This window comes from Oncorhynchus keta, chromosome 1 (genome assembly GCF_023373465.1).
Source record: "Oncorhynchus keta strain PuntledgeMale-10-30-2019 chromosome 1, Oket_V2, whole genome shotgun sequence".
In the NCBI taxonomy this organism is placed as follows: Eukaryota; Metazoa; Chordata; class Actinopteri; order Salmoniformes; family Salmonidae; genus Oncorhynchus; species Oncorhynchus keta.
The window spans coordinates 37,521,377-37,536,316 of record NC_068421.1 but is presented as its reverse complement, the minus strand read 5'-3'; the positions used below and the strand labels follow the sequence as shown (position 1 = coordinate 37,536,316).

The window sequence follows — 14,940 nt, the reverse complement described above, 5'->3', positions numbered from 1 at the left end:
GGTTACAGCTTTTTGAGAATGGACTTTAATCAGCAAGGTTGAAAAGAGCCAAGGGCTGTTTTTATGTACGACGCATTAGGTGGGGTATAAGTTTGAAAATGAAAACTTGATTGACTGCAAACCATTTCTCATGGCAAACATACATGTCATTTCCATTTTCACTATAAAACATCTCCATGTAAGACACATTCTGTAGATGTTCAATGTTCAAAAGAATAATACTGAATTAATGTGTCGATTTATTCCAAAATCTGCCAGTGTCATACAAAAGGGAAAGCAACATTTAAAGTAGATAGGAAATAAAGTTCTGGTTCACAAATCCCACTTCTGAAATTAGCTATTTGAACTGTTTTGACACACAATAGCCATTTTAGGAATGTGACATCATGTAAGGGATGCATGGTTAGATATGAAACTAATCCTGTAGTGTAATTATACAGCATCAGAAAGGTAGGGCTAGATTCTAATCAATGCAGGGAACAAAGACAAAACAAATAGCTGCAAGGCTAAAGCCAGTTGGTTGGAGGGGGATGGGGACGAGTTTAGTCTTCAAATCAATCTTCCCCTGGGGTGGGGCTCTTTTTCTGGCTTGGAGATCTGGAACGACTGAAACAGACAGAGAATGGTGTAAGAACAGGGCAGACAGAGCATGTCCAATCAACAGGCAGCCCGGCCAGCACCCATCTTGTCCACTCAACTAGCCCAGCACCCATCTCAGAACCAATCACAGCTCCAACCCTGCTGGCCCATAATCAGTGGTGTAAAGTACTTAAGTAGTATTTTCAAGTATTTTTATAAGTGGTATCTGTACTTCACTATTTATATTTCTGACAACTTTCACTTCACTCCATTCCCAAATAAAATGATGTACTTTTTTTTACTACATTTTACCTGACGTCAAAGAGTACTTATTACATTTTGAATGCTTAGGAGGACAGAATAATGTTCTAATTCACACACTTATCAAGAGAACAACCCTTTGTAAATTATGTCAGTGTTGGAGCTTGCCCCTGGCTATCCGAGTCATTTTCTACAAAGGTCTCATTACTTTTACTCAAGTATGACAATTGGGTACTTTTTCCACTACTGCCCATAATGCACTGTGTCCCACTACAACCAGTTTGCCTTGGTCAGGACACGTTATAAATACAACACATTACAGCTACACTGGATACCACCAACATCCACTAATTATAACATGTAGGGAGGGGTACCCTAATTTTGCATAATTAAATCACCATAAAGTATCATAGGCCAAGGAAATGAAGGCGCTGGGTGTTGAGACCGGGATGTTTTAAAAGGGAGTTTGAGGTGATCATCCCTTGCATTTTCACACAATGAAACAAAAGACCATGGTAGTATCTGAACAAAGAATTGCACCCAAAACCCAAAACAAACACTGACCAAATAAAATAAACTTGCCTTCTGCAAGCACACGTCTTTAGAATCCTACCTCGATATGGTAAACTATCACCTATGTGCAGACACTTATTTAAAACCCAAGGGAACAGTGCAAACATTCAAATAGGTTGACCTAATATACAGTATCAGGACAAGCACCATCAAGGTATCTACATTCCCCCTAAAAACAATCCTAAACTTATCACTACACCCAGGATAATATGTCTCCAAAGATAATATTTAACACTCATATACCCACCCACAGACATACACACACACCTGTGGATTTGGACAGTGCATGCTCTGTATAGTTGAATGTTAGTGTACAGTATGTTAGGGAGTATCAGACTATACGTCTACGTTCTGATCATGAATGACATTACTCTTGGGTTTTCATTACCTTTGGAGACAGTGGCAGAAACAACATGTACAGAGTAGCGATGGATTCTAGAACTCGAAGGGTCTTGAAGTCTGATCTCTTGTCAGCTCTCCTTTCTCACCCTCTCAGAAGCTAAGCAAGAGGCCGGGCTCGGTAGGGAAGGGGCCTTAACTTGTCGACTGAACTTGGCTCAGCGTTCAAGTCTGTTGTGCGTGGGTTCTGGGAGGGAGTGTGGTGGGTGGAACAACTGTGTGTACGCGCGTAGGATGATGTGTCTCGTCAGAACTTTCATCAGGCGACCTCTTTAACCAGCGCGGCGCAAGCTGATTTCTGGTCAGCCCTTTTCACCCTCAGGGAGGACTTTAACACAGCAAGGATGACCCTGGTCAGTGCTCCTGCAGTCAGTCGACTCCCCACACTCTTTAAAAAAAGGCCTGATGCGATTGGTCACTGGAGTCTGATCACGACAGATTTCTATTTTGGGTTTTTGAGGTTCTCTCGCCCTCTGAAGCTAATCAAATTGAGGCTGGATCTGAGGGAGAAGAGAAAAGAGAAGAGCCCCGCTCCCCCAGCAGTCACCCAAACAGCCTCTGTTTCTCAGAGTATAGTGTGCAACTCTCTGAAGCTAATCAAGGTCTGGCCTGGTCATTCTAGGAGAGGGACCTCCAAGAGAAAAGAACATTAAAATCAGGTATTTGGAAAAGATAAAAGGGGGGGGGTGGGGCGGTGTTCCTCACTCTAGCTTGGGGTGTGTTAGAGTCCCTGACTATTTCTTTCCCCTCCCCATCTCCAGCAGCAGCCATCTCTCTGATGAGTTGTCGCTCTGTGCGTTCTGGAAGGTCGACTCCGCAGACTTCGGGTGGAGGCTGGTCTGAGGGGGCAGCTACCCACGACTTACCTGATCACACCTAGCCCTGTTTAACAGATAGCAATATGCCTAAACTTAAGCTGAGTGAATGAGTGTCATCTCTGAAAAATGTGATTAAAAGAGGGAGGGGGGCTTCCAGCACATTTGCAAAACAATATTTCAAATCATCCAAATTAAGTATAATTAGCAGTATTGTACAATATGGGCTACAAGGCAAAGACGATCATTTTAAGTCATGGCATTTACACAGTACAGGAGCAGCTGTGAAGGTATGGGTTGACGAGGCAGAGAGCTAACCTATTCCTCTTATGGCTGGGAGAGCGGGATCTGGAGAGAGAGCGGGATCTAGAGAGAAAGCGGGACGCCGAGCGCCCTCTGGCCCGGGACCCTGACCGAGAACGACTGCAAAAAAAAAAACATGGGAGCAAAAACACAGGCACCCCAACTTCAGATGGGATCCATAGACAGGAGGAAATTATTGTGCAACTGTAATACACAAGTGGTTTACCTCCGAACAGATGTCCTGGACCACACAGGGGAGCCGGACCTAATATGGAAGTGGGAAGAGTTAAGTGTTTCAAGAAAATGACCTGTTTTGAAGCTAATAGATACATTAAATGAAAACAATCATATGAATACATTTGCAGGAACAACAGGTTTGCTCAGAATAGAAATGTAGACTATACTTCCTATGACAATAAGAAAAATGCAATGTCATCAGCATGCAAAATTAACCGTAGACAATTACCTCTTCCGATGTTTGGGATAAGATGGGGAGCGGTGCCTGCTGCTGTGTTGTAGGAGAGAGATCAGTAATCAGCACAGGGAGAGGTTTGAATGACAGTAGCAAAAACTCTGTTTACTTACCGGTCATTGCTGCGGGAACGGGATCGATAACGGCTGACACGTGACCTGGATTCGGAACGAGACCGTGATCTGGAATACAGGAAACAGGCTGTGATGTCTCTAATACAGGGGTTTTCTGTGAAAATACATGTATAATCAATCACACACTATTTCGACTTAATTTGGACCGGAGGACAATTTGGCTCACAGGAGGACAGTCAATTTCTCATTTGGGTCTCAAGCTGAAAAAGTTTAAGGACCCCTGCTCTGATATATTACCACAGTATTGAAATACACTGCTCAAAAAAATAAAGGGAACACTTAAACACAATGTAACTCCAAGTCAATCACACTTCTGTGAAATCAAACTGTCCACTTAGGAAGCAACACTGATTGACAATAAATTTCACATGCTGTTGTGCAAATGGAATAGACAACAGGTGGAAATTATAGGCAATTAGCAAGACACCCCCAATAAAGGAGTGGTTCTGCAGGTGATAACCACAGACCACTTCTCTGTTCCTATGCTTCCTGGCTGATGTTTTGGTCACTTTTGAATGCTGGCGGTGCTTTCACACTAGTGGTAGCATGAGACGGAGTCTACAACCCACACAAGTGGCTCAGGTAGTGCAGCTCATCCAGGATGGCACATCAATGCGAGCTGTGGCAAGGTTTGTTGTGTCTGTCAGCGTAGTGTTCAGAGCACGGAGGCGCTACCAGGAGACAGGCCAGTACATCAGGAGATGTGGAGGAGGCCGTAGGAGCGCAACAACCCAGCAGCAGGACCGCTACCTCCGCCTTTGTGCAAGGAGGAGCAGGAGGAGCACTGCCAGAGCCCTGCAAAATGACCTCCAGCAGGCCACAAATGTGCATGTGTCTGCTCAAACAGTCAGAAACAGACTCCATGAGGGTGGTATGAGGGTCCGACCTCCACAGGTGGGGGTTGTGCTTACAGCCCAACACTGTGCAGGACGTTTGGCATTTGCCAGAGAACACCAAGATTGGCAAATTCGCCACTGGCGCCCTGTGCTCTTCACAGATGAAAGCAGGTTCACACTGAGCACATGTGACAGACGTGATAGAGTCTGGAGACGACGTGGAGAACGTTCTGCTGCCTGCAACATCCTCCAGCATGACCGGTTTGGCGGTGGGTTAGTCATGGTGTGGGGTGGCATTTCTTTGGGGGGACGCACAGCCCTCCATGTGCTCGCCAGAGGTAGCCTGACTGCCATTAGGTACCGAGATGAGTTCCTCCTCAGACCCCTTGTGAGACCATATGCTGGTGCGGTTGGCCCTGGGTTCCTCCTAATGCAAGACAATGCTAGACATCATGTGGCTGGAGTGTGTCAGCAGTTCCTGCAAGCGGAAGGCATTGATGCTATGGACTGGCCCGTCCGTTCCCCAGACCTGAATCCAATTGAGCACATCTGGGACATCATGTCTCGTTCCATCCACCAACGCCACAGACTGTCCAGGAGTTGGCGTATGCTTTAGTCCAGGTCTGGGAGGAGATCCCTCAGGAGACCATCCGCTACCTCATCAGGAGCATGCCCAGGCGTTGTAGGGAGGTCATACAGGCACGTGGAGGCCACACACACTACTGAGCCTCATTTTGACTTCTTTTAAGGACATTACATCAAACTGTAGTGTGGTTTTCCACTTTAATCTTGAGTGTTACTCCAAATCCAGACCTCCATGGGTTGATGAATTTGATTTCCATTGATAATTTGTGTGATTTTTGACAGCACATTCAACTATGTAAAGAAAAAAGTATTTAATAAAAATATTTCATTAATTCAGATATAGGATGTTTTATTTTAGTGTTCCCTTTATTTTTTTGCGCAGTGTATAAAGAGGACAGCATTGCCCCTCAGCAGTTGAGACGAATCCAACCAGGTCAGCATATTGTCTGTGCATAATTGTTTCTCAATAACATAGTGACATTTTTCTCAAGCTGATTATTACTGCGATGTAGTAAGAACAATGTTGTATAAAGGGAAAACTTTGCAGAATTATGACTGCTACTGGCTGTATATCAGAGGCAGCCAGCAGATATTGGGCAAGAAGAATACCTGCTCCGACTACCTCCACCCCTCCTGCTGAAACGGTAGCAGTCGTAGGCATAGTGGCCCCTGTCCCCACAATGGTAGCAGCAGTCTTGAGAGTCAAAGTGCTGACGGCTGGGGAGGTCATGTTTGGTCTTCCGTGACATGCCAGTGGACAGCTCCACATGGATCCGAGAGCCGCACAGCACCCTAAGGTAGGGAGAGAGGGCAGAATATAGTGATAATAGGGTATGAAAGAAAACATGTAATACTGGGCAACATCTGCAAGATTATGGCCTGAATTACAACAATTAATATCCCAAAACGGAACACACACCACTTCAACTAAAATATGTATAAACTGATGTGAAAACATTATGGGCTGTTAGATGTGTAGGTCAATATAAAGTTACTTACTTCCCATCCATGCCTCTAACTGCGTCCTCTGCGTCACGGGTATCCTCATACTCCACAAAGGCGAAACATGCGGGCCTGGCCACCCAAACGCTGCGTAAAGGGCCATAGTAACTGAACGCCCGCTCTAGCTCAGACTTAGCAGCACCGTTGACGAAGTCCCCAACATAGACCTTGCAATCGGTGTTAGGCGAAGAGCTGTGAGAAGACGAGTGATATGACATCTTCCCACCTGAGGAAATAGGGAGAAACTGTCAACATCCTAAATGAACCAGTTAATTAGCTAAAGTTAGTTCAAATTGAGCTGTGCTTGAGAGTATGAAGCTAACTAGATACTAATATAAATAGCATAGCTAGCTAACATTAGCTATAAATACAAGCTACCGGGGGCGTAACGTTAGCAGGCAAAAAAAACAACTAGCTAGCCATGGGTGTATTCATTACGGATACCATTTACCGTTTGGTAAGCTAGCAGAGCAAAATAAGAGTTTCTATTGGACACATTCAGGTAGGTCCATCACTGTTTCGTTCAATTTGCTTTCATTTAAGAAACGTTTTGCAACGGAAACGGCGTAATGGATACACCCAAGCTCGCAATTTTAGTGAATAACGGGGTATTAACTATCTCTGACAATGTTTCTTCCTTATTATAGTGTTGCTAGACATTGTATCGCCAGTGACACTCAAATTAACCATAGACGATACAGCTAGTAAAATAACGTTACACCTTCCGTATAAAACTAGCTCGCTACACTAGATTCGATTTCAAGTAACAATGGCGTCCGCACGTTTACCTTTATCCCCACAGCTCCGCGATTGATTTATCAGTCTCTGCTCAATTTACAGAAATAAAACATGGGCGAAATGTCTTAAATTATTTCTTATTTTGATTACTTATTTTACAGGACTTCAAATTCTTCACTAGCCAACAAACATTCACTGTTCTGTTTAGACTACCCGTGCAGTGATGCACTTGCGCAGTAATGTGGCCCACAACAGTGAGGTCATGTGTTGTTTTTCTGACATACAGGTTTGAGAGACGTCTTGAGTTTATACCTACAATGTTCCAGATATGTATTAATTTTTAGATATACTGAAAAAATATAAACGCAACATGTAAAGTGTTTCATGAGGTGTAATAAAAGATCCCAGAAATATTCCATTCAGTAAACACTATACAATTTGCACAATATTCCATGCACACAAAATCTTATTTCTCTCTAATTTTGTGCTCACATTTGTTACATCCCCGTTAGTGAGCATTTCTCCCATGCCAAGATAATCCATCCACCTGACAGGTGTGGCATATCAAGAAGCTGATTAAACAGCATGGTCATTACACAGGTGCACCTTGTGCTGGGGATAGTAAAGGACCACTCTAAAATGTGAAGTTTTGTCACACAACACAATACCACAGATGTCTCAAGTTTTGAGGGAGTGTGCAATTGGCATGCTGACTGCAGGAATGTCCACCAGAGCTGTTGCCATATATTTTCATTTCTCTACCAAAAGCCACCTTCAACATCATTTTAGAGAATTTGGCAGTATGTCCAACTGGTCTCACAACTGCAGACCATGTGTAACCACTCTAGCCCAGGACCTACACATCCGGCTTCTTCACATTTTAGAGTAGCCTTTTACTGTCCCCAGCACAAGGTGCACTCGTGTAATGATCATTCTGTTTAGTCATCTTCTTGATATGCCACACCTATCAGGTGGATGGATTATCTTGGCAAAGCATAAATGCTCACTAACAGGGATGTAAAAAAATATGCGCACAAAATTAGAGAGAAATAAGAGAGATTATCAGGTCTGAGACGAGCCACCTGGACAGCTGATGAAACTGTGGGTTTGAACAACGGAATAATTTCTGTCAGACACCATCTCAGGGAAGCTCATCAGCGTGCTCTTCATTCTCACCAGGGTTTTAACCTGACTGCAGTTTGGCGTCGTAACCAACTTCAGTGTGTAAACGCTCACCTTCGATGGCCACTGACACTCTGGAGAAGTGTTAATGGGACTAACCCCGATTTCAACTTTACCGGGCCGATGGCAGACAGCATGTATGGCATTGTGTGGGCGAGTGGTTTGCTGATGTCAACATTGTCAACAGATTATGGTATGGGCAGGCATAAACTACAGACAACAAACACAATTGCATTTTATCGATGGCAATTTGAACGCACAGAGATACTGTGATGAGATCCTGAGGCCCATTGTCGTGCCATTAATTCGCCGCCATAGCCTCAGATTTCAACATGATAATTCACGGCCAAATGTCGCAAGGATCTGTACACAATTCCTGGAAGCATACTCATCAGACATGTCACCCATTGAGCATGTTTGGGGTGCTCTGGATCAATGTGTATGACGGCGTGTTGCAGTTCCCGCCAATACCCAGCACAGCGATTGAAGAGGAGTGGGACAATATTCCACAAGCCACAATCAACAGCCTGATGAACTCTGCAAAGGAGATGTGTCCTGCTGCATGAGGTGAATGGTGGTCAAACCAGATAAGGACAGGTTTTCTGATCCATACCCCTACATGATTTGTTTCTTAAGGTATCTGTGACTAGATGCATATCTGTATTCCCAGTCATGTGAAACCTATAGATTAGGGCTTAATGAATGGATTTCAATTGACTGATTTCCTTATACAAACTGTAACTCAGTAAATCTTTGAAATTGTTGCATGTTGCATTTATATTTTTGTTCAGTATATAATGAGAGAAAGTCTTGAACGTGCAGCGTACTCAATGACTTGTAATGTGAGTTGTTATCAATGTCGTCTGTGACTTGTTTTCAACTTGTCATGCATAAAATGATTACACAGACACAGTAAGCGTTGAAAATAAATAAACTATATTCAATAAGGTTAACTTGAGTTGATTACATAGTTGTTTTTTCAGAACACATTACACCTCATGCCATAGGTTCTCCAAAACAAGTTTCATTTTTCTTTTCCTTTGTTTATCCTTTAAATAAATAAAATGTAATATAATTTTCAAATAATTTATTACAGTATTGAATAAATGTAAATATCACATATCTTCTTTAAGTCAGTCACTATTCCATACAAATGTCAGGCAGAGAGAAAGGTTCACAGATAAAACTGCACCAAGGACACATTGAAGAGCAAGACCTGGGGTGGTTCACCCCAATACAGAAAGTTGAGGGGCACGAACACAGACACAGAAATATCAAACTCCAACAAACTGACAACCAAATGATCAGAGACATTCAGACATAGACGGGAAAAGTCAGGCTTTCTTTTCACAGCTTTTATAGGTGGTGAATAAGTAAGTAGACTGTTAACACGTATTCAAAAAATGACAATTCACCTGCTGCTCGACCAAGTCGACATTGCTCAGTTTGTTGCAAGCGTGAGCAGACCACGCAAGCAGCCACACAGGCCAAAAACTGTTTTGGGATAACCCGATCCAAATGTAAACCTAGATGTCCTTAACAGACCATGCTAACACACAATGTTCATGCATTTGCACATAGGATGGCATTTACAACACATAAAACATCTTTGAGTGATATCTGATCTACAGCAATGGCAAAGGCCAGATAGTTAAATAGAAGTCATCAAAACACTGAACATTGTCTGAACATTGTAGACAGTTCAATTCAGGAAAAAGTATGTCATAACCAACCCAATGACCACAGTAAAGGCCCTGTAAAATGTCATCCTATGTATAACAACCCTGAACAAACTGACAAGGTTCATTGGAATGTCCATTACAAATTTGTATGTAAACATGCTAATCTCAAGTGAATGAAATAAATCTATGTTGGTTGGCCGAGGGCGCAACAAACACTGGAGAAAATAAGTGTTTCACTCCCACCGAGTGAGCCGAGTTGACTGCTCATTAAGATGAAAGCAAAGAAGAGTCAGCTTTATATTGCACATTGCTCCCACTCTCTTTGAAGCATTGGAACGGTTCAAATGGTTTGCTTCAAGGAGCCGTTGAACAATAAACCATTATTAATAAATATAAATTAATTAAATAATCTGGGCAACAGAAATATACATGTAGTTTGTGCTACATCAAATGACTAGTTCAAGGGGAAATTTGTCTTCAAATTGGACAATTAGAGAAATATCAAAATGTCTCTTTATTACCGTCCTAAACCATTGGGTCTACGTCTATGGAGCATTATCAACATAATCTGAAGAGACGTTTATTTTCAAAAGTTGACAAAGACTGGGGAAACACTGAGGGCCAAGTTAACTGAAATCTTTGTTGATATTATATATGTTATACAAGCAACAATAAGCATATTTATACATGACTATTCTCAAGAGAGCCTTTACTATTTGAATCAATAAATCTATAGTTTTGAGGGGGTCAATTTGTTTACTCACTTAACTTCCAAAATGTCATTACCTTTTTAATTAATTGTTTGCATTTGTAATATTTAAATGTTAATCGTTCTCACTGGTTGCACTGATTGACACCTCTACAGTTCAACTAGAGTTCCAAGTATCCTGAACTCTAAAATAAGTGGGGAAAACTCACATACGATATAACATCCGTCTCTTGTATTGTGTAGCATATTAACTCTTAGCAAGTGCTGTGTCCTATTTTCTCCATATCCACCTCAGAACACCTGGCAATACTGAGATAAAGCCACCTCCATTTTGTGTCAGCCTTGTTCTCTTTTGTTATTCTACATGTTTTCATAGCGACTCAGTAAGTCAGGTGATTAAACCACATGTAAGGACCATGGACAGTCTTGTAACAGTTCACTACCCCTCCCCATCTCCCACTATCTTATTAATCGCACTTTCATCTCATTGAGATTGGGGCAGGGGTAATAATATATTATATGGTAGAGTCAGATCCAGAGTAAATACAGTATCGCTAAGTTGATCTTTCAAGATGTTATTTCAGTTTGTATGTAATCATATTAGCTCTTGCTACTCTTCTTAACTCAGTAGTAGATTGCTGACTGGTTCCACATATTGCACACTACTCAATTAGGTTTCTGATGCCCACTCAAAGCACACACAAGACCAGTCAAATTTGACTAAATAGTAAGTACTAGACTTTAAGGCATTAAATGGGTATGATGCAGAATTACAGTAGCGACGATCAGTAGTTACTGAATAACAGTCTGTAGCTGATGAGAACTCACCGTTTGAAATGTAATCTATCCCAGTTTCACTGTCAAGCAAACGGAGAGGTTTGGATTTCAAAAGGTAAAATAAAACAGAAGAATAGGAGCATTTGAACCAACACTGTTTGACAAATTGATGTACTGTAAGCCTCACTCCAAAATAAGATAATTTATATGCCATGGTCTTAAGTACTGATGGTGGGCCAGTGTTGCTGTATTTGGGGGCAATTAGCTGGGTTTGGGTTGAGCTGATCTCAGGGCAGCCTTTACTGTAAACAGGTGAGGAGCAGAGGCAGTCTGCATGCTCTTCACAGATCTGGCTGCAGTCTGGACCTTCTGCTTTCTCACATAAAAGACACAGACACTATTCTCTTGTCACCACCCATGCATTATAATTTTTTTGTCCATGCCGGTGCTGTGCTGTCAATATTATTCTGTCATGTCATGCATCTCTACCCAGTATTCCACAGCAGAGGGTCTACAAGCCCTCCATACCTAAAAAGGTGCTCCGCTATAGTATCACAAGTATCACAAACAAACATGTTTTTTTTTTTCTTCTCACAAATATTGACAGATTTCGATTGAATGAACAACAATATAAACATCCCGGTACAGAACTCTTGTCGGTCCTGAAGTCCTACACAGGTGGCCAATATCCTCACATAGGATAACTTTTGGACCAAACAAACGCTACCCTCAACCTCACCACCCCTCTCTGCTTTTACCTTTTCATCCACCAAAGAACGGCGAATAGTTACTGTCCACTGAGCAAGCGTGGAGCCAAAGGGATACAGTATATAGATGTAAAGGTTTGACTTTATACCTGTATTCAGGTAAAGGATTGTTTTTGAAAAGTATACGTCAGAAAGCGATACACTCTTGTCGTAGCATTCTACATTCTAGGAGATCGCTTGTGTCGCGTTGTGCTGTGCTTCAGTGGATAGTAACTCACCCTTGGACAGTAACATAAAAGAATATTTACACCATCAACGTGCCTGCATTGCTAAATCATCATTTCACTCTCATTGTGGTTGCGAAAGGTCATTCGAAATGTACAACGTCTCAAACATGATGGTGATGGAGGACTCTACTGTCTGCTGGAGTGGAATGCAGATCTATGATCTGAAGTCCAGTGAGACACAACAGCAAGAGCCTCAAGAGCTGGGTGTGAGACTTTCGTTATTCAGAGTCGTGCCTCCAGAAACTCCGTCTTCCCTTCATTCAGAAGTCCACAGATGAGGAGGCACATTTATATTTAATCCCTCTGGATCGACTCTGTTAAAGTTCGATGGATGGGGATTGTGGTTATGAGAAAGGATGATACCTCATCTCGGAGCCATAATTTACACAAGCTACCTGCAAAAGTCATTTTCCTGTGAAGTAAGACAGTGGTGACTAGTTTCTGAACCCCATGCATTATATCTATTATTGGCCACCCCATCCCACCATATCTGTAGAGAAGCCCCTCTAACAAATACATATACACTCCTATTGTATTTACACCAACACAGAATTGAGAGCTTGTTTCAATGTCATACGTAAATCCCACCTCCCCTGTATGGGAAACCATACAGTAACTGCAACTTGGGGCTTTCAGTTTTGTTGCTGTTGCTGTTTTATCTCCCATTGCTAAATGTAAACATCCTACTCATTAATCAACCATTTTCATGGTGCTCTGTCATAGCGACTGAAGATGGACCCATTCCACTACTACGCAGTGGTGTAAAGTAACTTTGTAAAAATACTTTGAAGTACTACTAGTTTTTGGGGTATCTGTACATGACTATTTTTTGACAACTTTTACTTGTACTTCACAACATCCCTATTTTTTTGTTTTTGACTTTTTACTCCCATACATTTTCCCTGACACCCAAAAGCAGGACAGTAATATGGTCCAATTCACGCACCTATCAATATAACACATTATCATCTCTACTCGCTCTGATCTGGCGGGCTCACTAAACACAAATACTACGTTTTTTAAATGATGTCGGAGTTTTGGAGTGTGCCCCTGGCTGTCCGAAAATAAAAAGAAATAAAAAGAAAATTGTGCGGTCTGGTTTGCTTAATATACGGAATTTGATGTATGGCATTTATTTCACTTTTTATTTTTACTCAAGTCTGACAATTGAGTACATTTTGTACCACTGTACATTAAGTACATTTAAAACCAGATACTTTTAGAACAAGTAGTATTTTACTGGGTGACTTTTACTTTTACTCAAGTCATTCTCTATTAAGGTATCTTTACATTTACTCACGTATGATAGTTGAGTACTTTTTCCGCCACAGCTTCTACGTGTGTGGATTCTGCCTTTGAAAAGGAACCCCCAGTGAAAGGGTACTGCTTTAAGGAACCGCCAGTGAAAGGGTACTGCTTTAAGGAACCCCCAGTGAAAGGGTACTGCTTTAAGGAACCGCCAGTGAAAGGGTACTGCTTTAAGGAACCCCCAGTGAAAGGGTACTACTTTAAGGAACCCCCAGTGAAAGGGTACTGCTTTAAGGAACCCCCAGTGAAAGGGTACTGCTTTAAGGAACCCCCAGTGAAAGGGTACTGCTTTAAGGAACCCCCAGCGAAAGGGTACTGCTTTAAGGCCACACAGACATGGATTGAGTCGAGTGGATCGAGTCTGGTTTGCCTTCCCTGCAACGGTGACGGAGCTACGGCCCACCCTGCAAAACACACGGCACTCTACCCTGCTTCAATTAAAGCAGTCTGGACCCAAAACCATGTTACGCAGCCAGTCGGAATGAATAGAATGCCACTGCAACACTTAGTTTCTACACACCTGTCTGTCTCTTTCTCTCCTTCACTCTCCCTCTTTTACGACATGCTGGTTTACATTCTGAACGTGCTTCCTTTGAAATCTCTCCAGTCTTACTTCCTTCGTCACTTCCTTGACCAATACTTTCTTTTCTCTCCTTCTCTTCCTCGTTTGTCCAGTGAGTGTGTATAACACTTGAGTGTGCAATAGGAGGTTGATGTTAACTGGGTGTCATCCAGGATCCAGGCCACACGCAACCTGTGTGGTGCCCTTGTTACAGTGCTGTATGTGTGTGTTGGTCTTGGTGAGAGACCACGTGTGCATTTGTTTGTGCATGCATGTAGTAATATGTACAGTTCATGTTTCAGTACGTGTGTGTATGTGTCTGTATGTAAGTGTATGTGTATATCGGGTATGTCTACAGATCCCTTAGGTATTAGCGATCCAGTGATAATGACCAGGTCCCAACCTTTGGCCTGGGCCCTGTACTGTTGTAGATGTGTGTATTATAATAACTATAATGTATATCAGTGTTTTGACTAGTAGCCCTGTCTCTGCTCTCATGTGTCCTCTAAAAGCCCTCTATGTGGCAGTAGGCCTCCAGGCTGGAGAAGAGGACGTAGAGGAACCAGAGGCCCAGGAAGAGGAGGCTGGTGATGATGCGTGCTGTCCGCGGCCCGCCCAGCTCCCCCCCGATAGAGGGCCGCCGGCGGAACAGCAGCACGCCCATGCAGATGAAAGCGAAGCTGGTGAAGAGGGTGACGGAGAAGGCCAGGGAGCCAGGGTCAACGCGGAACTCCTTGCCCTGCACCTTCCAGTAGACGGCCGCCACCGACCACGCCACCCCGATGCCCAGGAACACGTTGACCGCGTTGCTGCCAGTCACGTTGCCCACCGACGCATCAGCGTGCTGGTCCTGTGTGGCCGCCACCTTGCTGGCAAACGTGTCTGAGGAGGGAGGAGGGGAGGTAGGGAAGGAGAGAGAGAGATAAGTGAGAGAGATAGGTGAAGTACCTGTCATCACAGCTGGTGAAGAGGCTGAGGGAGTAGGCCAGGGAGCCCGGGTCCATGCTGTTGTCATTCCTTGTAGTCACA

At 43.0% G+C, this 14,940-nt stretch overlaps 2 protein-coding genes across 10 annotated transcripts in view; both read right to left on the bottom strand.

Moving 5' to 3' along the window:
• Positions 1-226: 226 nt before the first annotated feature.
• LOC118384349 (serine/arginine-rich splicing factor 7-like) lies at positions 227-7,213 on the bottom strand. 7 transcript variants are annotated; one of them, XR_008140902.1, is made up of 9 exons: positions 6,748-6,969; positions 5,957-6,185; positions 5,567-5,749; positions 3,516-3,584; positions 3,397-3,438; positions 3,157-3,195; positions 2,946-3,050; positions 1,802-2,694; positions 227-606 (listed from the first exon to the last, which is right to left on the bottom strand). XR_008140902.1 is itself a non-coding variant. In XM_035770820.2 (8 exons), exons 2-8 carry the CDS (start codon positions 6,175-6,177, stop codon positions 555-557), a joined length of 711 nt encoding a protein of 236 aa, XP_035626713.1. In that variant the 5' UTR covers positions 6,178-6,185; positions 6,748-6,968; the 3' UTR covers positions 227-554. The 7 variants fall into 7 exon arrangements, 3 of the variants coding, with proteins under 3 accessions (XP_035626713.1, XP_035626745.1, XP_035626735.1); XR_008140899.1 differs by lacking the exon at positions 6,748-6,969 and adding an exon at positions 7,190-7,213 and having other exon boundaries at positions 1,802-3,050; XR_008140898.1 differs by having other exon boundaries at positions 1,802-3,050.
• A 1,581-nt stretch (positions 7,214-8,794) lies between these two features.
• Positions 8,795-14,940, bottom strand: part of LOC118384315 (sodium/calcium exchanger 2-like) — a 103,845-nt gene continuing 97,699 nt past the window's right edge. For all 3 annotated transcript variants that reach the window (XM_052523837.1, XM_052523845.1, XM_052523849.1), the window contains exon 13: positions 8,795-14,793. In XM_052523837.1, coding sequence (XP_052379797.1) covers positions 14,417-14,793 — 377 coding nt within the window. In that variant the 3' untranslated portion in view covers positions 8,795-14,416. The remainder of the gene's footprint in view (positions 14,794-14,940) is intronic.

What these genes read in the sequence shown, in the direction of transcription:
- LOC118384349 (XM_035770820.2), bottom strand. Translation starts at nt 6,177, where the DNA reads ATGTCATATCACTCGTCTTCTCACAGCTCTTCGCCTAACACCGATTGC. An exon ending in CGTTCCCGCAGCAATGACCG is followed by an intron (nt 3,439 to 3,515) that starts GTAAGTAAACAG and finishes CCTACAACACAG; the next exon opens with CAGCAGGCACCGCTCCCCAT. An exon ending in TATCCCAAACATCGGAAGAG is followed by an intron (nt 3,196 to 3,396) that starts GTAATTGTCTAC and finishes CTTCCATATTAG; the next exon opens with GTCCGGCTCCCCTGTGTGGT.